At 30.8% G+C, this 27,566-nt stretch overlaps 2 protein-coding genes and 1 long non-coding RNA gene across 7 annotated transcripts in view; 1 reads left to right on the forward strand and 2 right to left on the reverse strand.

The window, feature by feature from the left end:
• Positions 1–5,535, reverse strand: part of LOC130447234 (facilitated trehalose transporter Tret1-2 homolog) — a 36,761-nt gene extending 31,226 nt beyond the window's left edge. The window contains exon 1 of one of the 2 annotated variants that reach the window (XM_056783939.1): positions 5,320–5,535. In XM_056783939.1, the coding sequence (XP_056639917.1) occupies positions 5,320–5,415 (96 nt within the window). In that variant the 5' untranslated portion in view covers positions 5,416–5,535. Of the gene's footprint in view, positions 1–175; positions 247–5,319 lie in introns of those variants that run through there. The other variant, XM_056783941.1, reaches the window with a different exon arrangement.
• Positions 2,832–3,886, forward strand: LOC130447236 (uncharacterized). 2 transcript variants are annotated; one of them, XR_008910226.1, is made up of 3 exons: positions 2,832–2,961; positions 3,045–3,156; positions 3,212–3,886. It is a non-coding gene; the product is annotated as an uncharacterized LOC130447236 (long non-coding RNA). The 2 variants fall into 2 exon arrangements; XR_008910225.1 differs by having other exon boundaries at positions 3,045–3,886.
• Positions 5,536–11,619: 6,084 nt separating the features above from the next.
• On the reverse strand, positions 11,620–27,559 carry LOC130447237 (CDGSH iron-sulfur domain-containing protein 3, mitochondrial-like). 3 transcript variants are annotated; one of them, XM_056783944.1, is made up of 5 exons: positions 27,254–27,559; positions 25,472–25,539; positions 25,289–25,418; positions 24,894–24,987; positions 11,620–13,551 (listed from the first exon to the last, which is right to left on the reverse strand). In XM_056783944.1, the coding sequence occupies exons 2-5, from the start codon at positions 25,517–25,519 to the stop codon at positions 13,398–13,400; spliced, it is 426 nt and encodes a 141-aa protein (XP_056639922.1). In that variant the 5' UTR covers positions 25,520–25,539; positions 27,254–27,559; the 3' UTR covers positions 11,620–13,397. The 3 variants fall into 3 exon arrangements, with proteins under 3 accessions (XP_056639922.1, XP_056639923.1, XP_056639924.1); XM_056783945.1 differs by having other exon boundaries at positions 26,974–27,270; XM_056783946.1 differs by lacking the exon at positions 27,254–27,559 and adding an exon at positions 26,763–26,944.
• Positions 27,560–27,566: the final 7 nt, after the last annotated feature.

The raw sequence follows: 27,566 nt of genomic DNA on the forward strand, positions 1-27,566 counted from the left end.
CGTATTTCTCCAAGATAGACAACAGATATGTCATAAAATATTGTGTAAATATCACTGTTCACTATGTAGGTATATGGATAAAGAAATATAAGACATGTAAAAGAGAAATTTATCAATCATGTAATGAACGTAATATACTTTAATTGACCTCAAGTAAAAAAAGATTCCCACTTACTTTTTTTATGAAAGAGAGACTTAGTTATACACGATAATATGTACACACATAAACTTAACATAAAAACAAACAACCGCTGAACTCGAACACTCAAATCATACTATTGAACTTTCGAGTAAAACGAGCAGATCAGCTGTTAAAATGTGGTAAACGCGATGTGATACGAATAATTATAAGATGTGTAGAAGGTAATATCAAGATTTTATAAATTAATACGTTCTAGTAAGTAGGAAATTGGGCTCAATGGGTACGTATTTCGTTTGAACATTGTTATTACTAAAAAAATATTACTAATGAAGGTCAAAAGACGAATTTTTATCTCAACTAATTGTACTAAAAATTCCACTTTTCGTAATTTGTTTTATATTACCGCTCTTGTACCGGATAGACTTATCTCAAAACTAATCATCATACATAATATACTACAAAATAAGAGTCGGGTAGTGAATAGTGGGGCCTTCGCTTGAAGCTACTTAGGGGCCTACCTTATTGGTATAGGGTTGTTCCAACCCATCAAAAAACCGTCCAGGGAACGGTGACGATTCTGTGCAATAGAGATTACGGGTTCCAACCGGGCAGTTGCCGTTATACGAACGATTCTGTTTTGTATTGCAACCAACTTGGTTGGTGAACCGATTTCGAGATTTTTTTTTGATGCTTGATTGATAGCAAGTACTGTTACTAGAACCGTACATAGAGTATATTGCGCAGAAAAAAATCATTTAAAAGCTTCCAATAACCGTTCCAAAAACGATCCAGACTAGCGGGTTGGATCACACTTAATTTATAAGTATACAATACAGAAAGGTAAAAGCTCAGTTAAAGAAACAACTTTTCAATGAAGTCTAAGGGTATATACAGAAAGTCTGAGCTACAGCTGAAGTAGATGCGGTCCTGTCCAAAATATTATGTTCCAGCCCAATAGGTATCATGCAAATAAAGCGGTTTTTATTTATACAGTATGTTCTTAACGGAACTTGCTAATATTTCGAATTCTGTTAGATTTACAAAAATATAGTTATAAGTTTTTTCAAATAATTCAATACATTAGGATGCACCGATAAACGGGAATAATGTATTAACAAACTGGAAATAATAACTGACACGCTAACAATAGAAACATATAATTTATCAATCTTATTAAATTAAATGTTTGAATTGTCTTATTTAACAGTATTTTATCTATCATCTAGAACAAATATTTTAAGGATTGAACGTATTCAATTTAAAGCATTAAAAATTTGTATGGGGCTTATGATGTCATCTCCTAACCAAGCAATTTTGGCAGAAATTCAAGAACCATTAAATATTCGTAGACAATATTTAGCCGAGAAACAAATAATTAAATATAAATCATTTAATACGGAAATGATGCAAAAAATTGCCTTCATAAATATTTGTAATCTTACCTACTGGAGAATAAAATCATCTCTTTTGGCAGATGCCTTTATAAATACCAATTATGTCTTAAATAATCCCATATTAGCGTATAAGTATAGTTACAAAAGCACCGTATTTCGGCTAAACGTCATATACTCCTTATATTCCAAAATTAACAATAAAAATAATTTAATACTTACAACCATACTGAATGATTTCGGATATAATGTAACTGAAATATTTATACATGGGCTTAAATGTGACGATGGAACGGGAGCAGCATTTTTTGTTTCAAATATCAATCATGTTAAAAAATTTAGAATACCAAATTTTTATCCAATTTATTCCACCGAGATGTTGGCAATAAAACAATGCTTAGTTTGGTGTCTACTAAATCCAGTTCAAACTCTTGCTATAATGATTCAAAATCAGTTTTACAAGCTATCGAAGCGTCTCCATAAAACATTTATAATCAGGATTTTATCTTCGAAATAAAAAACTTATCATGCCAATTAAACATTGATAATAAATAAATTATTCGAAATGATAGATCACGAGACAAAAGAAGCTTGCAAATTAGAAGAATACTTAAACTTCTTCTATCATGCTGATGTAATTAGCAAACATTAGAATCGGATGGAGAGAAGCTTACTATAACCTAAGCAAAACATCAGAAAATCTTTATTTCCAGCTTCACCCAAATCTACCAAATAGCATTCCACATGTCCTTCTTCTTTACTACTATAATAAAACTGAAGAATCGGCGTGTCTGTCCATTGGTTTATTTTTCAAAAAAATGATTGTAGATGATAAAGGAAGTTTATTTGAGCACAAAAATACAAATTATGAAGTCCGTCCGTCTGTCTGTCTGTTTGTACACACTAATCTCTGAAAATATTGGACGGATTTTCATAAAACTTTCACTAATTTCTTCAGTTTAGCCTGAAGCAACATTCAGGCTATATTTGATCAAAATTGGTGTACGAAAAAAAGTTATATTGATCTGAAGTTAATTACTGAACTTTTGTTTGGCACTTCGCTACGCGGCTGCTGGGATGTATTCGTTACCATGAAATTATTAAACTAAAACATTACTCTTGTCATATTTGTAGTGTTAATATTACAAGCGCCATCTAACGAACCTATTCTCTATCTATTTGAAGTTGTAAGATATTTAACATAGCCCAACGCTAACACCTTATCTCGCATGTCTTGATTCGACCAAATTCCTACAGATGGCGATTTTTCAATTCGCTTAACAAATGAAGGTAGACTGTTATTTATAATTGTCACGGGTTTTATTTTGTGTTTCGTTCGACGACACAGATAAATTGTATTTAGTGTGCGAAATAAGTTTTCAGGTTTACAGTGATAACTGATAAAATAAACTTTTAGTCATTTTAAAAGTAAGTATTGAATTACTCGTGATATATATTTAATAAGGTTGATTAATGAAAACCAGTTCTAACAGTGATTTGTTGTTTTTTAGGAAATACAATGGAATGAATAAAGCCGTCAAACAATATTCATATTACAATTTCTCAGTGGTAAAATTCATTTTTATCCTTTTTGGATTATCTATGAACAAAACAGGGGACCTCGTTTGTATGCAGTGAGTGTTGATAGACATTCATCTAGTTTCTTATTTTATTTCAGGAATCTCAAATAATGCCGTAGAAATGGTGTAATATTTCTCAATACTTAAAAGGGGCTTAAAGATTAAAGTTAGTTCGATCTCAGGAATCCAATGAGGATCGAAAAACGAGACTTGCTATGTTTAGAAAATAATAAGCTTTAAGTCATACTTTGGAAACCCTTACCGAAAGAGAAGCTCGACAAAATAGAGATTGAGATTGCCATGTTATTTCACGCTCCGTGGAAACGGCCACGAGCCAGAAATATCCGATTGATCGCTGATCGTGAGCGGCAAACGCGGGTGTTTATACCAAGAATCCCTCTCATCCTAAACAATTTTCCATTTCATTTCAAACGAGTTCTATTCCCACTAAGTCTTTGTTATGCAATGACTATCAACAAAGCACAGGGGCAGACTACGCGTTTCAGGGGAGGACCTTGGTGTAAGTTGCTTCTCACACGGTCAACTATATGTTGCTCTCTCACGAGTGAGTGAAGCAAATGTATAAAATATTTGTATACATCCCAACAAACCAATTGTCCAACGTTGTATATAAAGAGGCATTGTAAATACTTATTAAACAACTGTTTTTTGTATATATATATAGGAAAATTTGTAAGTGTAATTTTTTATATTAGTTTATATTAAACATTGATTTTATTTAACCTTAGTAATACAGAATTTAAAAAAATAAACCCTTACGTGAATCAAGTCGTCCTGTACATTTTTATAAATTGGGTATTTCACAGTCACCTCAACTGCGACAACGTATTGATAGGCGATACTAATCATATTTTTCTGGTGTGCAAGAAAAATGAAGTGGCTGTTTGTAATCTATACATTTATTTGATTGATCGTAACTTTCCTCTTCCAATAAATATTAGCTCTCTCCTGGCAAGCTCAAATAAAACTAGTTTAGATACGATAAGAAACTTCATCAAGGAAACAAGAATAGTTCTTTAAATCATGCACATCGATTAGTTAAAAAAATATCTGTGGCCAATAGCCTAGTCTGAGGCCATCCCTTCTCCTACTCACACACACACCCACACAATATTATTTTGTCAATTCCCGATTAAAAGGTTTTTTAGATATTCGCAGAAAAATAGTAAAAAGGCAATAAATGGAGAAATCTCGCTGGCAACTCATTGTACTTATTATACTTATTGTACCCCTTCTTTCAATCCATCTGACTTGGAATACTTCATAAATCTATGTAATTTCGACTAGTGTGGTGTCATGCACTATTCTGGTGAACCCAAAATTATTACCAACTTCATTTCTTATATATATATATATATATATATATATATATATATATATATATATATATATATATATATATATATATATATATATATTTATATATTTCGATAAGGGACCGTTTCCTGAGTCGAAGAGTATAAAAATTTTTCTAAGAAACGACCCTTTAAAAAGTTATAGGTGGCGTTGACAACAGCGTCTCTGCACATGCACCATACAACGATAACGTGACATAACCTAACCCAACTTAATCTAATCTAACATTAACTTAAATGAATTAATGAAATAAAAATACAGGCAAAATTCCACATGAGGAAAGCACAATATAATTAAGGTCGAAAGTCTGTGTATTCGCGACGGATGGTAGAAAGCAAGACCTCAAAAAAATCGTGTTCTTTGCGATTTCATCGCCGCCAAAGGAACTCACAAAGGTGGTCAGCGAAGACCTCTTCAGGAACATGATGTTGTATTTACTGACGAGCTGATTGCTGTGATCAACTAATTCCAAGAGCCCAGTGCCTTTCACCTAAGTAGCCTCAGTTATATTTGCGCTTGTCAAACTTGCTTTCATTAATTTAATGGACAACCAATCTTACCAGGTGAATGCTACTCAGTTGAAAAAGCCTTAACCACCTTTTTTCGAGCAAATCGATAACTAAGAAAATCAGTTTTATTAAACAATTCTAATTGACTTGACTTACCGGTAAGCTATGATTGTAAATGAAAGCATAGTGCGTTCAGATTGAGGCAATGTCATGCAACGCACTAATGTCTAACTCAATCATAGCTTTCGTTATTAGCAAATCCATAAAGCAACCGATAAAGCACAACTATAACAATTAACAAATACAAATAATTTACATACATAATCTCGTTGTGAGGAAGTAGACCAAGTGTCAATAGTAACGCTTCGAGTTCCACAGAATGAACGTCTCCGCGGGCAATAACACTCCAAAACCATGATCAGCAGTGTTGATTTCCATCCTTATTCGATGGCAACCATAACGATTTTTTATTGCCTAGATACAGCTTATTCTTGGGCCCAAGAATAAGTCGCATCTTTAGTGAAGGGCAGATTGCACAAGTTCCAGATTACATTGAATCCATGTTCTGAAGACTAAAATCTTACTTGAGAAAAGAGGAGAAAGCGAGGTTTTTTGGAAAACAAAACACAATGGCGTCCCAAGGGATTCAATGCATACGCATAAAAACTGTTGTCATTCCACCTATCGATTTTACTATATGTTATACTCACCCATAAGGTTATAATTGGACATATAATTTTCAAGAGGTCGTTTCCTAAAAAGTTTTATGCCCTTCGACTCAGGAGATCCTATCGAAATTATATACGGTCACTAGAAATATAATGTAATGTAGTTTTCCAAATGGTTTTTCCACAAAAGTCATTTTGAGGGCCAGTTTGAGAACAATTTTTAGTTAGGCCCACTTCTTCAAAGTACACATTTAATCCGTTGTTTTGGCAATTTGGCTGCTATTCAAGTACGTATGTATTTTTAATTGAGCTAACTCAACGATCACCCAATGCTCTCATCATAAGAATTATTATATTTTTATGTTAGGTAAACACAGTTAAATTTTAAAAGTATCAAATTACAATAAACATCTTTCACTAATGACAATGAAAATTAATTCATGACGATCAAATACAATTAATGATGGAAAACCTAACTTTTGACTAATAATTTTTTAATTATTTTAATTTCAAACGATTGGAACTTTGGAACTATTAAATAGAGAATTACGCGGTTTTGACGGTTGTATTTGTAATTTAATAGAATATAAAAAACTGAAAATATACACGAGGTGAACTGTTTAAAAAATATGTGAATAATTTATTTGTTACTTAACGTATTTTATTTGATGAAATTCTCATTCAAATTTTTTTGATAAATATAATAGAAATTGGAATGTTACAAATTTATAATATCACTTTAAATTAGTGTATACGAGGATGTATTGATATCTAGTTAGCCTATACCACTTCCATGCATAAACAAAATATAGCATTACCATAGCAATGGACAATAACTTATTAGAAGTGTCAGTGATTTACGAAGATATGCTTAATACCCTTGGTGATCAATGTCCTTCGTATGCGACTGTGAAAAATTGGACTGCAAGCTTCATAAGAGGTAAATTTTCCATTGAAGATGATGACCGATCGAGAAGGCCAGTTTCTGTGCCAGTCCCCGAAAATATCGATACAGTTCATGACATGACGGATATTTGAAACACTGAATATTTCATACGAACGCGTTTATCATATAGTTCACGTCAATTTGGACATGAGAAAAATTGCTGCAAAATGGATCCCCAAATGTTTGAATATTGACCAAAAACGTGCAAGGGTAGAAGCATCGCGTTCGATCTGTGCTCGATTTGAAAACTATGTAGACTTCTTAAACCGAATTGTTACTATGGATGAGACTTGGGTACATTTCTACGATACAGAAACAAAGCAACAATCGATGGAATGCGATACTCTGATTCTCCAAGAGAATAAGAAGTTTCGTGTCCAAAAATCTGCTGGAAAAATTCTTGCTTCAATATTGATTTTTTGGATAAGGGTAGAACAATAACTGGAGATGACTATTCGACATTACTGACCACTCTACAGGAAAAAATTAAAGAGAAACAACGCAAAAATCTATCCAAAGGTGTTTTGTTTTTGTAGGACAAATCTCAACACAAATCTCATGTTGCCATGTAAAAAATTTGTGATTTAGGGTTTGAATTACTAGAACACCCCCCTTATTCACCAGATTTGACTCCGTCCTACTATGATCTCTTTCCTCAACTGAAAAAAAGTTTAAAAGATCGTAAATTTTCTTCTAACTAGGAGGTAATAAAAGCTGTGGAGGTCAGGTTTGCAGAGCAGGAAGAAGCATTTTTTTAATAATAATAAATGTATCCAATTAAGAGTAGAATATGTTGAGTAATAAAATATTTTTACATTGAAATTTTGTTTGGTTCTATAGTAGGCTAAGAATTTTTCAATATATCCTCGTATATACAAATATTTGTGTTTTGAGTTGGATACGAAACAGAGATGTTTGTATCAACAGTAAAAGCACAAGAGCTTTTTTTATCGGATAAATTTCTTTTTGTAACGAAATAATTTTGCAAATCAGTAATTTCACGAGAAAAACTGACATGACAAAATCGCGAGAGCGAAGGTCGAGTTTTGTTTGGTGTACTGATTTCACAATTTTCTCCTCTAGTATTCACACATGTAGAATATTCATTTTAATTTTTTTCACTCGAGGTTCGCAAGGAACTAATAAGATTTTCGTGATGTTCAGAATCAATTAGGAGGTAGGGTTTAATAGAAAATAATGATGAGTGTCCCGTTATCTGTTGGCCACTTAATCCTGCTTTGGCTAATTGGGAAAGTGTACTAGCACGGTTCGAATGATTGGTTATCTTATTATTTGTAATGTCGAGTCCAATTTTAGTTGCAGAATATTTGGTCCAAGTAGAATTTTAATACCAACCTTTAGAATTTTTGTTTTTCCAAAAGGGATTTAGAGTTAAAAAAAGTCGTTCAGATGTTATGTTTTCATTTCTTTATTATAACAGTAATTTTATCAATGCAATGGGACAAGTACTTTCATCCATTTCATTTTTTGTTATCCATTTGTTGTCTGCCAATTTTTTCGACCCACCATATGTCGTCTTTGAAAATATTGTATTCAAATCTTCTTGTTGATTTTTTTACAGTTTGCAGCTTCTCCCCCCTCCGTAAAAGACTGGAAATCGAAGAAATTAAGTGGAAAGAAAGGAATAGTATTCTGTTGTATTGATATGGAGAGATATAGGGACACACATAAAATGATTTAGGACAATTGAAAGTAATAAGTTAGAAAGTTAGAAAAAAAGTTATTTGGACATTAAGGCAAAATGTGATAAGAGTTATCACACGTTTCCCTGACATCACTTTCCACGAGGAGGAAATACAAGGTTAGAGGTGTGGCCTTATCTTCCTCCATACCTTCGTACCGCAGCACAAACGGGTCACAACTACACTCCTGAACTTTTTTCCGATAGCGCTCACAGTCAAGATGAGTCATTTTCTCACTATATCCGGTCAAAAAAGCCATACTTCATCAAACAAAAATCACTTGTAATGCTCCGGTATGTCTAATCTCCTCCAAATGTAGCAACAACATGGTAGACACATTATTATCATGACTGCTCAAAAGATGGACCTCGCATAGGTTTGCCGAGGCCTCGTGCACCCCAAGTATTGATATACGGTTAACATTTCATTTCAATAAATTAAGAAAACTAGATTTTAAAAAAATACCTCATAGTGGACATCTTCTTGACATAATTTCATCATATGTACTCAACTGTGCTCCCCACCCTTCAAATACAACACTCAAAAAAGTCCTTTGGAATATATTGTTTCCGGAAATAACGATTTACGATTATCTGAGATTGGACAATTACAAAAAATTGGACAACAAGTCCAATTTTATCGTCTCTTATAAGAGAGTAGATCACAGCAAACATTAACTACCTTCACAGATACAATGAGAATCTAGCATCTTCGTCAGAATTTATGCTCTAAGCCTTCCACTCAAATCTGAAAGAAACACTAGCTCTGTTTCGAATTTGTCATTTATAGACGATGCCACAATATAGACCTTCTTATAAAGGGTTTGACATGTTTTCAAGATCTCTGGATGTTTTGCTGCTTATTCTTGGATAACTTTTTGATAAATATAAATCTGCATGGAGTGTGTAATTGGTTACATACATTCGATTGTAGATATGGAAATATAGATTACCATCCAGTAAATGTCTTTTGACATTAGATTAATTTATGTTCTTCATTTTATTAAACGATATTTTCAAGTTAATTTGTTATCTTTAGATCGTTCTAGATAGTAAAGTTTCTTTTCCTATAGATTGTAGATTGTTCAAAAGTCCTCTAAACAGAGGAATTTGTAGTGACCAAACAGGAGTTGGTCACGATAATATACTTATACTCTCTGCCTTCATATCAAATCTGTGAATCACAAGATATGTTGTCTCCATCCACCAGCTCTATAGACGATAAAAGAATATCACATTAGATTTTTCTAAAAAATGGTTTAAGCGTGTTTTCAAGACCTCATGATGTTTTCCTGCTTCATATCTACCTTCTTGGATTATTGTTAAATGTAAATCAGTGTGTAATTGGTTACTTACAAAGATGGATTTGTGATTTAAGGAAAAATTCGATCAAATTGTTTGAATACTTTGCGGTGGGATGTGAAAGCAAGCAGGCTTTAGCACTAAATTGTTTATCCAATTTTTTAGTTTGAAATTATCAATTTTCCTCCCGGATGCCGTAAAAGTCTGCTATTAGATTAATCTGCTGATATTAGACAATCTTTTTTATAAATTTTTAATAAGTAATTTTCATCTCAATTTGTTGATAACTCTAGATATAAGGGAGTATCATTATTCAGACATTGTACATCCAACCTTCATATCAAATCTGCATGGAATATGTGGTTCATTACATACAAAGATCTACGATACAAAGATACGATCTAAGATAAAATTTTAACTGAAATCTGTGAATACTTTCGGTAGTTTATGTGGAAGCTCATAAACAGTTTCTATTCCTTATTATGACCATGCTTGATTACTGAACTATGTATCAGGTTATTTTGGATTGACATTATTAGTTTTCTATCCAGGAACCAATAAAGTTATTTTGATATCAACTCAATTTATGTACTTCATTTTTTATTACATGATGTTTTGATATAAATTTGTTGAATACAAAAGATATTTCTGGATAACAGTCTCATTTTTTAAAAAATGTACTTTGGTTGAACTCGAGAGTATTCCTCAAAACATTGGGACTTATTATGACTAAGCAGGGCTAGTCATAGTAAGACATAGAAGACTTATACTTCCTGTGTAACTCAAATCGAAGAGAAGCACGAGTTGCTTTGCTTCCAGTCAGTTATCTACAGTCGACTAAGTTGAAATTTCTGGAACCGTTGGTGATATTCATACTGAACACACTATTTACACCACCGCTACATCAATACTTACAACTACACTGTCACAATAGAATTCTTTTAATAAAGGGTTTGCACAAAGTTTGAAGATATCATGATGTTTTCCAATAAAGTTCTTTTTGTATCAGATCAATGTTTTTTTATGTACTATATGATGTTTACTTACTACCTGAAGGACTAGACAAAAGAAAAGTATAGTTCAGACTAGAAAGTGTATGGGTTGCTGTTTAAGTTCTGAGACAAATAAAAACAAATATTTATGATTGGATATGGCTTTATTGTTTTTGAAAAAAACTTTCCATCAAGATCAATCAACTCTTGCATGCGTTTGAACAAATTATCGAAGCATTTGTTCCATTTCGATTGAGGTACCTTCAAAACATGTGAGGTGAACGCATCAACCGCTTTTTCTGTGTGTAAAAAAACGTTTACTTCGCAATTTATTTTTGATCTGCGGGAATAAGGAAAAATCATTTGGTGACATACAAGTTCGATTTTTTTACTGTTCAAAAACGTTTTTGTTTGAACTGTTGTGTGAGAGCACGCATTGTCGCGGTGGAGAATTATTCATCTTCTGCGATTGGTTTCCTTCCTTTTTTCGAACACTACTGGCCAACAAATGCTGGTGTACTATTCAGAATTGACCGTTCTAGGTTGCTCTAATGGAACGGTGGTGACATGTCCAGATATACCGAGAAATTAGGCTTCGAAGTGCTTCGTACGCCAGTAACTTTTGTTAGACTTGACTCATACAATGGATTTTTTAGTTTCGGATTTATATGCATAGATCCATGATTGGTTGCCTGTCACAATCTTAGACATATTTTGAAGCTGCACGATTGAATTTTTTCAGAATTTCTTTGCACCAATCGGCACAAACTTTTTTTGAACAATTGTCAAATTCTGCGGTATCCAAAGCGAATAAATCTTTTTAACAACCAAATGTTTATGCAATATTGAATGTATGCGAGTGGAAATAATGCCCAAGTATGCCTCAATGTCGCGGTATGTCACATGACGATCTTTCAATATCAGCTTACGCACAGCATCAGTACTTCACAAAAGATTACTTTTTTTAATAAAACCTATTCAAGTTCGTATATTGTATAAATGGAGATATATTTATTTCAGATACATTTTTTTAAAATTCAAATTACTTATAGATTTATTGGAGTGGTTAAAATAAATTGTCAAATCAAAGCAACAAATTTAATTTAATTTGTGAATAAAGTTGATTTAATTTAACTGTAAACTGTAACTTATATCGATAGAGAGCTAACTACATAAAACAGCATTCGCTAAATAAAAGTCAGTTCATCACCAAACGGTATTTCTAACTGTTCATTCTGGCCGCAAATGAAATGTCAGCCATACCACGAGAAATATGCCGGAAAAACTGATAGAGTACAAGAAGTTTTTTCATATTACAGTAGAAACCTCAACGTGGTGCAATAGTACTAGAAATGTATCTGGTTGGAAAACCCTTGCCAGAAGCGATTCAAAGTCTGTCTGAAATCGGGCCAGAAGTGAATGAAAATTCGGAAAAATCATACCAAAAAAAAAATGATATGATACACGCGTGAAAATTTTCTTATACGCTTTTACTTCTTTGCATTCGAAATGATTCGTTTTGCTACCCCAAATAAAAAAAATAACTTTGATACGTTGAAAACTCGCTTGGTATTTTCATTATGTATTATATATAATCATTTATTTCATTTCTATAAACATAATCTACATTTTTTAATACTAAAGTAAAAAATGTATTTATTTGAACGTATATAGATTTATCAGCATTTGAAATTTAAATAGACGCGCTGGATGTACAAACGTGGGCGCGTTATCGCACTGAAGGAAGATTGGTGGCCCGCCAGCTAGTTTTTATCGTATCAAGGTGATTTTTTTATGTGGGGTAGTAAAAAGATTTTTTGAATGGCATCATGAAAAAAGCTTTCGAATGTAAGGACTTTGATTACTTTTGATTTGACATCTACATCGACATTGCTCGAATTTTTCCGAAGGTTTTCCGACCTGCTGGTACTATTTCGCCGCTCTTAGTTGAAGTCCCTAAAAGCGTATAAAAAATTTTCACGCGTGTATCATATATTTTTTTCGTATTAATTTTTACTTACTAACTTCCAATTGCTACTGGCAAGGGAGGTTTTCCAACCAGCCCGATATCTGGCATTACTGCACCGCTCGTAGTTAAGGTCTCCTTGTAGGTTTTTCGGTATGGATTTTCCGGAAATTTCTTCTGGCGAGGTTTTTCCAACCAGATACATTGCACTATTGCACCGCGCTAAGTCAGGGTTTCTACAGTAGTATGAAGAAACTTACATGCGTGTATTTCATCAGTTTTTTCGACATATGTCTCGTCGTGGGAAACAGGCTGCCATTTTCATTTGCGGCCAGAACGAACAGCCACAAATACCGGTTGGTGATGAACTAACTTGTATCTAGCGGTTTACGAATTCAAACGTCGTGTACCAAATCTATGCTGTTTTATGTAGCTGGGCTCTATTTTACCATAAAAAAAATTAAAATTGAATCGATTTACATAATCATTATATAACAAGCACATATAAAAATCTGTGTCTAGAAGCAAATAATATGTTTATGTACCATTCGGAATTAGTTACATGACAATGCAATACCCGTTTTATGAACTTATGAATATTATAATAAAAAATGAAGAATTTATTACAAAACATATGTATAAAAAAATGTGTATTTAGAATACTTAACAGCGACTAGATTAGGCACTTCAGTTTTAAAAAAGATATTTTTACCTATATAAAATATGTAAAAAACACATATAAACATCTTCTAGACAGAGACATGGTAAAAATACGATAACCTACATAGGTGACTTCTAAACCTTAAAAATGATTTAAAAACTTCATTTATTCTTCTCTTGCTTTTGCTCAACGACAGATTTAGCTTGTTGTACTTCCGGTTTTCTGTGAGCACCATCACAGAATGGACGGTTATTTGTCTGTTTGCAAACGCAGAGTGAATATTCCTTAGTTTCGGGTACCCTGAATTTCAAAGGCCTAAAATATGGAGAAACCACATACAGTTATGGAAAAAATATTTTTGAAATAGTAATATCAAGATAAAATTTTAATTACAATCTACGAGTGTAAGTAAAGTCAAGTTGCAAGGAAACAAGAATAACTTCGATACCGATAATCACATTAATAGATATATTTCTACAATCACTTATGAAAATGATAGATTGCACACTCATTTTCACCTAAGAAAGTAGCTTATTTCACGTATGTACTAAAAAATAACAAAACATACATGTATTGAAATGCTTCTTTTTCTTATGTTATATATGGTCTCAAGCGATAGAGGGAATACGCGAATACAATATGAATCTAACCGAGTGCCAAAAGGCACAAAGTCAAATTTGAGAAGACTGAAGAAGTGGACAATATGATTTTTTGAGGTTATATTGGTGTTTAAAATAAAAATTAAAAGTTGTGATTTGTGGTCAAATCCATACTAGTGTCTGCAAGATAATTTAAACGTTAAAATTAAGTGTTATTACTATTACTGGGTAATGTATAAAATAGTTGAAAGAAAATTTATTCTTCATATTGAAGGAGAACATTCTTCATCTGACTGTCTTGATTTTACTAATAGGTAAGTTAAAAGTTTAAAAATTATGTTAAGTAGGCTGTAGCAATAATTGTCAAACACACAAGCAGTCATTTTGTAAAATTGTAAGTATTGTGCTGACAGAAAAATGGATTCTAGTTATTTTGAAAATACCCCTCCAGAAATAATAGAAGATGCTAAAAACACTTCTCTCAAATTATTGCCTTCAATGTCTGGAGTAAGGTATCAATGTGCTTATGATCAATTTATTAAATGGAGACAAAGAAAACAAATAAAAAGTTTGCTTTCTGAGAAAGTACTTGTAACCTATATGAATGAATTATTATTACAACTACAAAGTCCGACTTTGTGGACACATTACTCAATGTTGAGAACTACTTTATCTGTTGAGCATAATTTTGATATTTTTAAGTTCCTTAAATTAAAGGTATTCTTAAAAAGAAAAAATGATGGCTATAAACCTGTCGCAGCAAGAAATAAATAATTTCGTAGAAACAGCGTAAAAACTTGCTTACAAAAGTAATCTATTTTTACCTTCAAGGTATGAGTATTTTCTATTATTTTAGGTTACCACTTATCCTTGGTATATCAGGAGCAAGCCGAAAGCAGGAGCTCACACAATTGAACATAAACGATATAGAAGATTTGGGTACAGCTACTGTGATAAAAATAAATAACACAAAAAACTAGGTTTCCAGAAAATTCACAATTACTGGACAGTTTTATAATATATTTAAAAAATATACCAATATTAGGCCACCAACCACTCAACTAAGGTTTTTTCTCAATTATAAAAATGAAAACTGCACCCAGCAAGTGGTGGGTATAAACAAAATAGGCAGAGTGCCAAAGACAGTGGCAAAGTCTAAATTTTAGGTCTGTTTTGAGAGAAAATTAGTTTAACCCTCAACTACCACGGCCCGGTCATATTTGACCTTACACGCTGCGAATCATATATTTAACTAATCATGCGTAAACACTAAGTAGTTTTTGTTAGTTGTTAGTGAGTTACAGCCGTTTATGATCAAATTTGGCCCACTTATGGTTCAATTGTTACATAAAAACAATGTGTGAACAATAAAAAATGGCGAGTTCTTGCAATAATAAGTGAGTTTTGACATAAAATAAATTTGAAAACGAAGTACCCACAAAATACTATGGATTTTAGATTGAAAATGATGATTTTTGAGATCAAGTAATTCTCTATCTAAGCAAGATATGGGAGGATGAAGATAATGAAAGAAACGTTTATAATTTGACAGACGTTATTAATGATGGCGATTTTTCGGATGGAGAGGATATAACTGATACCAGAAATTTTTTAATAGAAAAAATAGATATAATTGGGCGAAAACCACCCCCTGTCCCATCAGGGGCGTGAAGACAATTTCGTCAGTCACTTACCTGGCGTTATACGAAAATCACAGGATATTAAGCCGCAAAAAATAATTCAATTCTGAGAATGTCTTATTGATGAGGATAATAGTCGAAAAAACTAACGAAAGGATCACTGAGATAGCCACTAAATACAATACATATCTTGCCAGTATACCAAGCATTTAGATATTATTGAAATGAAAGCGTTTGTTGGCCTATTGTATTTAGCAGAGGTTTTCATATCCAATGTCATTGAATAGGTTTTACTTTTCACTTTCTGCTGTATGTTTTGAAAAAACATACACGACCTGAACGAATTGTGAGTGGAGACACACTTGCTACAATATGCAATATTTTTTATAAATTATTTAAAAACTGTCAATGGAACTACAGTTGTGGTGAATATCTAACCATAATAAAATGCTAATGGCTTTCAGAGAACAGTAGAAGAAAGAACCTAAAAACTAAACCAGACAAGTACGGAATCAAAATGCAATCTTTAGTGGACTCTAAAACTCATTATTTTCTAAATGGCTTCAAAGATACTGGCAAGGAAACTCATAAAACAAATCCAAGAAAACCAGCTACTCTTACATTAGACGTTTTGGTTCTCATTTCACCAATATCTGAAACCAACAGACACATTATTGCAGATAATTGGTTCTCGTCTATGGAGTTAGTAAGGGAACTTACGAAAAGTAATCTAACATACGCCGGAACCGACAGAAAAAACAAGCGAGAAGTTCCTAATGCATTTCAACCTAAAAAAGACAGGCCTTCTAATTCTCATATTTTTTTATTTGCTAAAAATGATACTTGTTTCTTTGTACAAAAAAAACGTGCAATGTTGCTAGTATCATCAATACATCACATAGACATCATCATAAATATAAATGAAAAGCCAAAAATGTTTTTTATAATCAGACAAAGAAATGAGTAGATTCACTAGACCAAATATGTGGGTGCTATAAAACTGGAAGAAAGACTAGAAAATGGTCTCACAAGGTATGGTTTAGAATTTTGGATATTGCCAGTATAAGTAGCAATGTTATTTTCAATAGTGCGTTGAATTTTCCCTAACGTTTAAAAATTCATGTCTCTAAAAATATTAAACTTATCGCGGAAAGTCATAGGACCTTTTTTATTTCGGTTTAAATAATATGACACGGAGCTGTCCCATGGCAACATGGATTTATATAATAAGTAGGGCAATTTGAAGAGGATAGCATAAAAAAATTGAAGTGGAATAGTTTTCGATACGCCGATTCCTCCAAGACTAACTACCTATTTATTGATGTTAATTGTTAGTGTTTTGACAATTATTAATTTCTAATTTTGGAGTGAATTAATTTTTAGATTTAGTGACTCTATTATTAGGACTATTGGAACAAGAAATAATTTCAAAATTTGTAGAATTTGCATTATTTTAAGAATTTTCATGAAACGTTGTTGCTCTGTTAGAATTTTTTCACTAGAGATTAGGCAACGTAAAATACCATTTATTGTAGAATAACTGTCATTTTTTAATTCTAGTTTGATAATAAAACGATTAAGATTGTTAGCTATACCGATCTGTGTAAAATAACTTCAAGAGTTTAAGGTAGTAAAATGTAAAATTGGTATTTCTCCTAACAAAAGCAGATATGAAATTTAAAAATGTACGGATTGTTTGAAAATTAAAAGTTATAATTAAAAACAAATATTTGTTTCCCAATTATTGCTCCTTATATTAAACATTTATAAAAAGATAAAACGAATAATACATAATGTGAAAATATATGTTTAAATAATGATAACGTATATCAAATCTTTCACGGCTAATAAGTCTTATGATATTCTTTAATACTAATATGTATTAGATAATTTAAAAAGGTTATAGTGACACTTTAAATAAGTATTTTAATAATATTACAAAATAGTAACACAATTTCAAGTGATCAAAATATAACTAAGGATAATAATTTTCAGTTTTCAAATTAAACTTTACTGACTTTAGTAAAATCAAGCCTATTCCGTTTATTTATTTTGTATTACGAAAAGTTTGTTTACTAAACCTGGTCTTCTATTTTTAAATTACTTCTTTTAATCTAGTTGGTAAAATAAGCAATTACGGTAGTTTTATACTTTCGCGGTCCTCTCGTGTTTTAGCACTAGAAAATCGAAAAATCATCAAATCTTCGTTTTTACGGAAAATTTATGAAAAAAATATACATATTTTTTGTTAATCTACACAAAAAACAAACATTTTGGAAAAAAATTGAAAAATGTTTGTTTATTCATTTTCTATCTCACTTAAAGATTTCATATGGTTTTCCCACTTCAAATGTTATCATAAACGCTATAGAAAATTGAATCCGATTTCGATTAATTTTTTTTAAATCTTCGTTTTTTTGACGAATTTTTGTGAAAAGATATAGGAAATATATCAATTAAAGATTTTATATGGTTTTATGACTTTAAATGTGGTCTTAAATGTGGTCATAAATGCACTTCTTGAGATATAATCGTTCAGAACTTTTGTGAAAGCATCAAACGAAGTTATGTTTTTTTTTGTTAATCTACAAAGAAAATGAAAATCACATATTTATTTACTAATTTTTTACAAAAAATTTTTATCGTTAATAATGGTACGTAGTCAATTTATAGTTATTTCTTTGGTCTACACGATAAAAATGAATATTTACAAAAAAAATTATGTACAACTGATGATTCTTGAGTGTTAAGTAACTTAAAATAATACTTTGACTTCAAAATTTTATATTTTTATGTTTAATGGCAAAAAAATATAATCTATTTGTGTTTTAAACAAAAAATAGATAAAATTTTCAATGATCTTAGAATGACAAAAATAAAAAAATTAACTGTATATTATATTAAAAATAAATAAATCAATTTTTAATATTATCTTAAAAAAAATCTCGTAACAAAAAGAGTCAACCTTAGTAAGATACCATTTTTTTAATGGTGAAAATTTTCTATTTTTCAAAATTAACTGTTTTTTTAATCATATAACTTTAATGATTACTTAATAAAAAAGGTACAAACGATTATATGTGAGAAAAGGTCAATTATAAAAGGAATTGTTATTATTTTTAATTGTAAAAACATGATAAATTAACATTATTGTATATTTTTTTTTTCAATTTGTTTTTATTTAGATTATGAAAAAAAAATATAACTTCATTTGATTATTTGAAAAAAGTTAGCAACAAATATACGTGAATGAATGCATTTTCATGAATATTTAAAGCTCTGAAATGATTATATTTTAATTTTTATATTCCCATATTTTTTTTCGTAAATCCGCCATAAAAACGAAAATTTTAAAAAAATTCATCGAAATCGGATGATTTTTCGATGTTCTAGAGCCAAAAACGAGCAGACCACGAAAGTATAAAATAACCGCAATTACTATATAAGAAATCTTAACACAATATTATTATTCTGATGGTAATGATGAAAAAATAGAGAAGAAGAAAACTGAAATAAATTTAACTGTACTGTTACGAACTAGCCTTCAGATATAGACCATGAAGCCGGTCTTGTGTTAATAGAATCTAAAGTTTTGCGAATTCACCTTGTAATTTTTATCCTAGATGGTCTATGTTTTTTATATGCGGACAAATCTTTGTATTGTTTTTTTAAGCTGTTTACATGTTGCGACTGTTCATATGGAGAAAACCTTTTTATTTGTTTACGGCATTCTAGAGATCTAAGAATCTAAATTGTCCACACATGTGCAGACAAAAAAAAGTCAATTACAAACTTTTGACATTTACTAGTTTACTACTTTAGTATTTACTGATTATTTGGAAAAACGGAAAACAGGCATGCCGATTTTATTGCCGAATGAAAAACAACCGTTATTTTCTCAACACACCCTCGAAATTATCAATAATTTGTATATTTTAAAACAATAACGCTTATCTATTTAGGTCAACAAAATTCTTGGTATTTTTAAAACAAATAGAATATTACTAAATTTCAAATAAAATGAAAAGATATTCATAGCACCTCCTAATTTTGCTGTTTTTAATTAAAATAAACTTCTTGGTTTAACATATAATAAGAGAGATTAGAGACAACAAATATTAAAAATAAATTTCGCCAATATGTAGTTTACTATCACACCACAGGTTTCTATATTCATAACTACGACAAAGTAATACAAATTCATGACACTTGCAAAACCAATACAGGATAGGATGGACCATCGAACTAATATAAAAATATTAAATACACATTTTTTTATGAAAAAAACAAGCACAAGATGGTAAATCCTTCTGCACTCGACTGGTGCTTTGATTTTAATTGAATTTGATTGATCTTTAACAGACAGGACCAGATTCTAAGATGCAATGCCAGCCATCTTTGTAAAAACTTCCACCCCAATCCAGAATGTTTTCAAGATCAGTACTGATGGTGGTGAGTTTATTGGGGCGGTTGATTTGAACGACGGCAGCAGTGTGCTATAGTCACACACACCAGCGTTGATCTCGGTACTAAGCCATTCGATAAATGAGGACGACAAACTTTACGATCTTAATTTGTTTAGAAGGTAGACATGCCAAACTTTGTCAAAAGCCTTCGATATGTCCAGTGAGATTGCTCTGGATTTCCCATATTTCTCTATAGTTTCAGTCCATACGTTGATGACATGGGCCAGGAAGTCCCCGGTTCATCTATGTTTACGGAAAGCGTATTGATGCTAAAGATATCTCAGGATTTGCTGGGACTAAAGCAATCGGACGGTAGCTGTTGGGTACCGATTTTTTTCTTTTTTGGTATGGGTTGAATACGACCAATTTTCCAATCTGCAAGAAGATACTCTTTTATATAATAGAGAAAAGAGTTTGTATAGCGGACTTGTTAGTTCAACTGCGGTATTCTTCACTACGATTGGTGATATTCCATCTGGGCCAGTGGGTTCATTGTTGTTAAAGACTTTGAGAATTTATGCCAAATCTCCTTGTCGAAATTCTATTTTTAGCATCGATGTACCAACTCCAGGCAGGCTGGGTGGTAGCTTGAATTTGAATCGAACATGCAACCTAACAAGTCCGCCTTTTGCGGTGACTGCGATTGTCTCATCTTCTCCAGTCAATGGTGGAATTTTTGAGTTACAAAAGCCTTGAGTGACTGTTTTTGTTACAAACCGGAATTAAGAAGTTAATTTTTTTAAAACTTCTGTGACGGACCTTCATCCCATATCAGAACAAACTTATGGTATTTTCTATTGTCAAGAGAAATCAAGTTATTATGATAGATAATGTTTTGATAAATATGAATTGTATAATTGGAGAAAGTGATTAATCGTTATTTTATGCAAATCACGGAATATGCCGAATGTTCATTCTGATACTGATTACATAAAGTTAAACTTATATTGAGGGACAGATAAACTGACTAAAAATTCATGCTCCAATTTTTATTAGGCACGCTATTGGAATTTTTCCAATTGATTTATTGCTACGCCAGGATACGTAAATATTTTTGTTTCATTAAGATACCACAATAGACTAGACAAAAAACAACTACACGCTAAGGATCATCCATGGAATTATTCGAAAAAATACGAGTGAACCACGGATAGGCGGGTTTATATAAACAAGAAAAAGAAAACTTACGTAGCAACGAGTTTTTATTTTTATTTTTAAATGACAAATTTAATTATTAACATGTATATGTGCCAATAAGTGGTAATACAACTATTTCGAAATTCCCGACCTGATTCACTGGTTTTCTAAAAATACGATAGAAACAGTTGAACGAAAATAAAAATAGTGTCGTTATAAGTTCGCCTGTATTGATTCGCCGACTTTCCGATGTGATAGGAAAAACCACTAAGTATAGATAAAATATATTTAGTGTTCCTGGAAGGCGATCGTTTTTTGTTAGTCAGTACCTTAGCTATTATTTTAAACTTTCATTCACTACTGAATATAAAAATGAATTTATAACTTTCAAATGAATCCATTTATTTCAATTTGAAAAATTCATTATCAAAAGTACAGAAACATGAATTCACTGAAAATAATTTGCCTTCATAACCAAAGTTATGTATTTTTTGTGAAAAATTAATTTCGCATAAAATACAACTTAAGACAACAAATGATCACTAGACTACCCCCAAAAACTTGAAAGTTTCGATATTGATGTGTCGTCCAAATTCTGATATAGTATATAGAAAGTTGAATAATTTTTTTCATAACCGATAAATTCCAATGCATTCATTTTTACCCATCCACCAACACAATATGCAACTCTCAGAAGCAGTTGTGGACCGATTTTGAAAATTCTGTCCATTATCACACATTTGTGCTCATTAAATACATGGCCACATTCCCATAAAATTAATTACTTTTTTTATATTGAACCGCATAAGGGTAGCTCAAAAAACTCAAGTTACCCTTAAGTCTTAATCATAATCCCTCCAAGATATGCGGTAAAATGTGCATTTTTATCTTGAGAAACGTTCGCGGTAGATAATTTGGACACATTCCGTATGTATTCTGAATATCTTCTGGACTTTTGAAATAGGGCCAAAACTTCTTAGGATCATTTGTTAGCTGTTGCTCTACATTTCTCATGTAAATATAATGACTCCGACATATATATCTATCTTAATTTTGGCTCGCAGATTACTAAATTCAATGTAGTCATCATTATTATTGGTACTTTTACATTTTTGTAACAAATAATGTTTCACTTTAAAGTTACGAATAAAGTCATTGTTAAACCGTGAAGGTATTTTTTGAAAGATCTGGGAATTGTTTTAGGAACGCTAGCAGAGACTGCTTCTTGAATTTGATGACTAAAAATTTTCGCAAGCAATGTCAACGTTGTTTTGAACCAATAATTGATTCCAACTGATATTGAGCAAATCTCTGTAGAGCTGGGGGAAATTAGCCCTTGAAAATTGTACCTAGGATTCACTGATGATGGAAATTACTCATTCTCATTATTTAGCATGATAATGATTTCAGCGGAGGGGTAAAATCCATCCTGATGAGTTAATGGATCAACGAATCTACTTACTGAAAGTTGATTACGAGTTATTAGTCTGTACCTAAAGCATAGATAACACATGGTCCAGATACCATACATATACATGTTTAATGAGATATTTAATCGATAAAAGTGATATTTTCAGTAAGAAGTCATTGTAATTGTATTTTTAAATATAAAAATATTTTTGTTAATTTTTCACTTATTACATTCTTCTTCTTTTCTCACTAATTTTATACAGAATAACATTTTATTACAATAATTTATTAAAAAACGTTAAGTAGTAATTTTTCTAAAATCGGCGCTACTGGGCATTTACATTTGAATTTGATTGATTCTGAGAAAATGTTTAATAATAAAACATCACAGATTTTGGTCGCCCACCCAGACTATATGTAAACAGAATTTATTTTTGTTTGACCTTCTACTAAAAAACAACTTCTAGGTATGACCAAAAAAATTAGAATTCTACTTCACAAAGATGTAAGCAAAAATAATATAATTTGAGGAAGTTAACTTGTAATAACACCAATTGAGAATAACTTTTATAAACAATTTTTTCTTTCAATTAAATTCATCTCAAAGTAAAATTAGCGCTAAACATAATATATATCTCAGAATTATATCTCATTATATCTCAGAAACAATGGCTTGTAGGAAAAAAAGTATTAATACGTTTTTTGTAGATAATTTTATGATCTACAATTTTCGTTTAAGGTATTTTTATGATAAAACTCACCGTTTTGCTGAAAATCGCGAAAAACTCATTTTTTTGACCTTTGACCTTGAATAAAATTTTTCCATACACTGAAATGATGGGGAACATTCAAATTCTATGTTCAATTGTATTTTACGCAATTTTACTGATTTTCAGTTGTTAAACAACTTGTTAAAAGTACAATAATAATTGAAAACCTCAAATATCTCGGAAACGACTAAAAGCTGGAATAGGATTAGTAAATACAATTTGATTAGATTTTTTTACAGACCTTCCATTTCTTAGTGCTTGTATCAACGGGTCAAAATAAAATTTAGACTACACCTGCATCTCTAAAAATTTACAGAAAACATTCAATATCTGGATAACGGTACTAACCTGTACTATTTATGATAGTACTAGAGATTCTAGTAATGTGTTGCAAAGCTCCCTAATATTGCAAGGCATTAATATTAGCAATTGTTCTAGTTGTACGAATGATATTTATGGTTATAAGATTTGAGAAATGTCTTTAGGTGCAGAATTGATGTTGTTCGTAATCAGCAGTATCCAGAAACGTCGAAGAAAATCCACAAAGCGGTACTGGATATCATCGACTGAAAGTACGCGAACTAGCAGACATTTCAAAAAGTGCGTACATCGCATATTAACTGAAAATTTGGACATGAAAGCTGTGCGCAAGATGAATGAAACGTTGGTGGATCAGTTCACAGCCGAAATAAAATAATAGTCAAAACAATGGACTGAAAAAGGAGAAATGGCTCCAAAGAAGTCAAAGACTGTTCCATCTGTAGGCGAGTTCACATCGTCGGTTTTTTGGGATGTGCGGGGGATAATTTTGATATTTTGAAAAAGGAAAAATTATCAACCAGAAACGGCCGCATTTGGCTAAGAAGAAAGTGTTATTTCATCAAGACAATGCACCAGCTCACACATCTGTTATCACAATAGCCAAACTTAATTAATCAAAGTTTGAATTGCTACCTCATGGATACCAAACATACAAACATTTTTGTATGGTCATAATTGTGGGAAATTTAACGTGCTACAAAAAGGTATTGAAGAATTTTTGCCATAAGATGTGAGAGAAAAGCTTGAGAAAATGTTAATTAACCATCCCTGAAAAACCTCCCAAAGTTTCATTGAATTTTGTCCTTTTGAAACTATCTGTCGACTGCACTATTAATGGATTAATTAATTTTTGTGACTAAAATTAAATTTTTCATCAAAATTAGGAAAAACATACATCCATGTTAAGTATGTGTTTTATATGTGAAGGAGTAGAGTTGTTTTAGTACCTAAAAATTAAAATCAAAATTTTGTTCTGCAAGATTGCGGGTACACTGCACAAAGTGGAAAAAATATATATAAAACTTATTTCTTCAATGTCAAAATCACCAATAAACGGAATAGGACTTGACTATCCTTTGAGGAATTGATATGAACACCAAAAAATTGTAAAGACTGTTAGAAAAGTTGACTTCGATAATGTGAAATCAAATAAATTAAGAGTTTATAGACACCTAATTTCAGACAAATATTATTATTACCATAGCCATTAATAGAATCTAAGACTATAGCAATATTTATTACTATATTTATTTTAGTTTAAAGAGCATTTGATAAATTACAGAAATGTATATAAATATATCAAAATCAACTCACCTCTGTTTAATCCATTTGAAAATATTCAAGTGGCTTCCATTACAATATGGTTGGTTACTGCTGTGTCCACAGAGACACCACCAATAGGTTTTGTCTAAATAAAAAACCTAATTTTTTTAAATGTCATTCAAGGAAAGATATTATTGATTTTAATTATGAATTTAGTTATATTTTGAAAGTAGTGTTAGTTGAATTCATTATAGTATTCTCAATACCCATCTAGTACAACCACATGTTCATAACAGTATGTAAAATAATTATTAACTTTGCATAATATACTATAAGAAACTAAAATAATGAAATGTTGATATAACTGGTATTAATTACAGAGCCTTCTGATGTTATATCTAAAGCGAGGTAAGTTTCTATTTTTTTTTACAAAAAATTGTTAATACCTGCTTTTAGTAAAACTTTTATCGGTTTTTTGTCATGAATTATTCCATTAGTATATTTCTCATGAGATTTGATAGTTTGTTCTATAAGTACATTCTTGGGTGGTCCTACGGGTTCAGTAGAGTAACATGCCTGTACAAAAACAAACATATAAACAATGGATTAAAGGAAAAACAACAATTTACCTTCGGCAGATTATTCAGCGAATTTCTTACTACCCTTGATAACATCATCCTTAAAATTGGTAAGTATACTATATGAAAAAATATACATGTTAATCAATAAACCATACATATATTAATGAAATTTCATATTTTGAGTATATCATCTTCAATCAGTGATATAATAAGATGTTTGGTCATTATTAATATCAACTGCATATTATACAATTATATATTTTACGAAAATTCACTTAGTTTTTGAAATATGTACCAAAGAATTATGTTCATCAATTTTTTTTATATTTTCTGTGTTTTAATCGAATTTAAATGTCAAATACATATACAAACATACTGAAACTCTCTCATATGATCAAATTGTATGAGATTGTACAACTTTTATACTACAATTTTTACACCTAATTCTATAAGGTAGTGACAGGAACTTCAGTTTTGAGAGGAAAAGATACATTTCCAATTGTTAAAAAGAAAACATGAATCTAACAATATTCAATACCAACTAAAATGTGTTAAATCAATACTTAGCTATGATTTATAATCATTAAAAGTGAAATTTTACTCATTTACTCATAATTTACTTGTGACAGTCAAGCCTATAAATTGTTGAATAAGTTTTTTAAACTTATTTTATACAGGAACTTATGCTATAAGGTACACTATCCACAAATTTATTCAATAACCTAAGTTTATTGCTATCAGATCCTGGTATATTAAATTTGTTCATGAGCTCTTAACAAATATGTTATTACCTTAACTTTAGTATGAAATTATTGTTTTTATTGACATGATTTTTCTATTTCACTAAAATAACTTTAATATGGATGAACAAAATTAAACTGTTTCAAATATTTGAGCAGGTATAACATTTACCTTCATCAACGAAAAAATTATATCGTATAAAAGTTTTGATTATATATAGAATGCTGCAATAAGAAAGGTGTCCTTAGCAGTAAACATGTAACACCATATACCTAATTTTTATCTACAACTATATCAAAAGGCGAAACAATGAATTTAACCTTAAAAAGATTAAAAGTTGCTTAAGAATCATATTAGCCGTAAGTAATTAATTTGTTATCATCCACTTATTACTATACTAAATATTCAATTTAAAAAAATGTGTAATATATTTTCCACTCGTGAATGAAAATCATAGATACTTATAATTATTTGATATTAGGTATATTCCAAAGTATCATTATTATTATATTATATCCTTATTAAACAAGTTTCAAGATCACTGAAAACATTAACGGAGTTGTATTTAAAACTTCTTTTGATCACGATAATACCCCACCTTATTGCTTAACTAAACATTCCAACTATAAAAGAATCTCAAAATAAAGAAGTGCTCTAAGTAATTAACTTTTGTCTAATTGGAGATGGACACCATTTTTTTTTCAATGAAATGAGGTTATGACATCACCTTTGTTATACTGACTAAATAAATGCGGTCGACGATATAAGATTACACAAATTATACTAAAAATTCAAAGTTAATACTTAACCATCAATTGTTTAATACTTTATTTCCATTGACGCCTTTATTTTTCATAGCAATACATTTTTTAAAACTGGTTTCAATTATTTTTTTATTTACAGTAAAAGTAGCATAGGTTCAGCGTTCAGGCTTGGCCATGAAATTATACTAAATTACAATGAAAACTATTTGTATGCACTTAATATTTATGAGACAAAAAATTTATTTTATGGATGCTTATTAATGAAACTGATAACTCTCATTTAATACTATCATTTTTATTAACAGGTTCATTAATTTCAACTTACTAAACTCAGAACTTGAAATAACACTCTTAAAAACACTGTCCCTTCACTTTGCTGGAACTAATATTAATTTTAGCGATGTATTGAATCGAAATACGGAATCGTGATATTGCTACCAGCCAATTATTTATTCGATTAAATTAAAATATCGATATTTCGATTTATAATTTCAACAGTAATTTTCTTCATGAAATATATATAAACAACTACTAACAACAAAAACAACTACAACATAAATTTCTAGGTTTCTTGTGAAAAAATCGAGAATATACTTTAAAATTACCGAGTGACGTGACTAATATTGGAATGTTCACAT

This window comes from Diorhabda sublineata, chromosome 8, assembly GCF_026230105.1.
Source record: "Diorhabda sublineata isolate icDioSubl1.1 chromosome 8, icDioSubl1.1, whole genome shotgun sequence".
In the NCBI taxonomy this organism is placed as follows: domain Eukaryota; kingdom Metazoa; phylum Arthropoda; class Insecta; order Coleoptera; family Chrysomelidae; genus Diorhabda; species Diorhabda sublineata.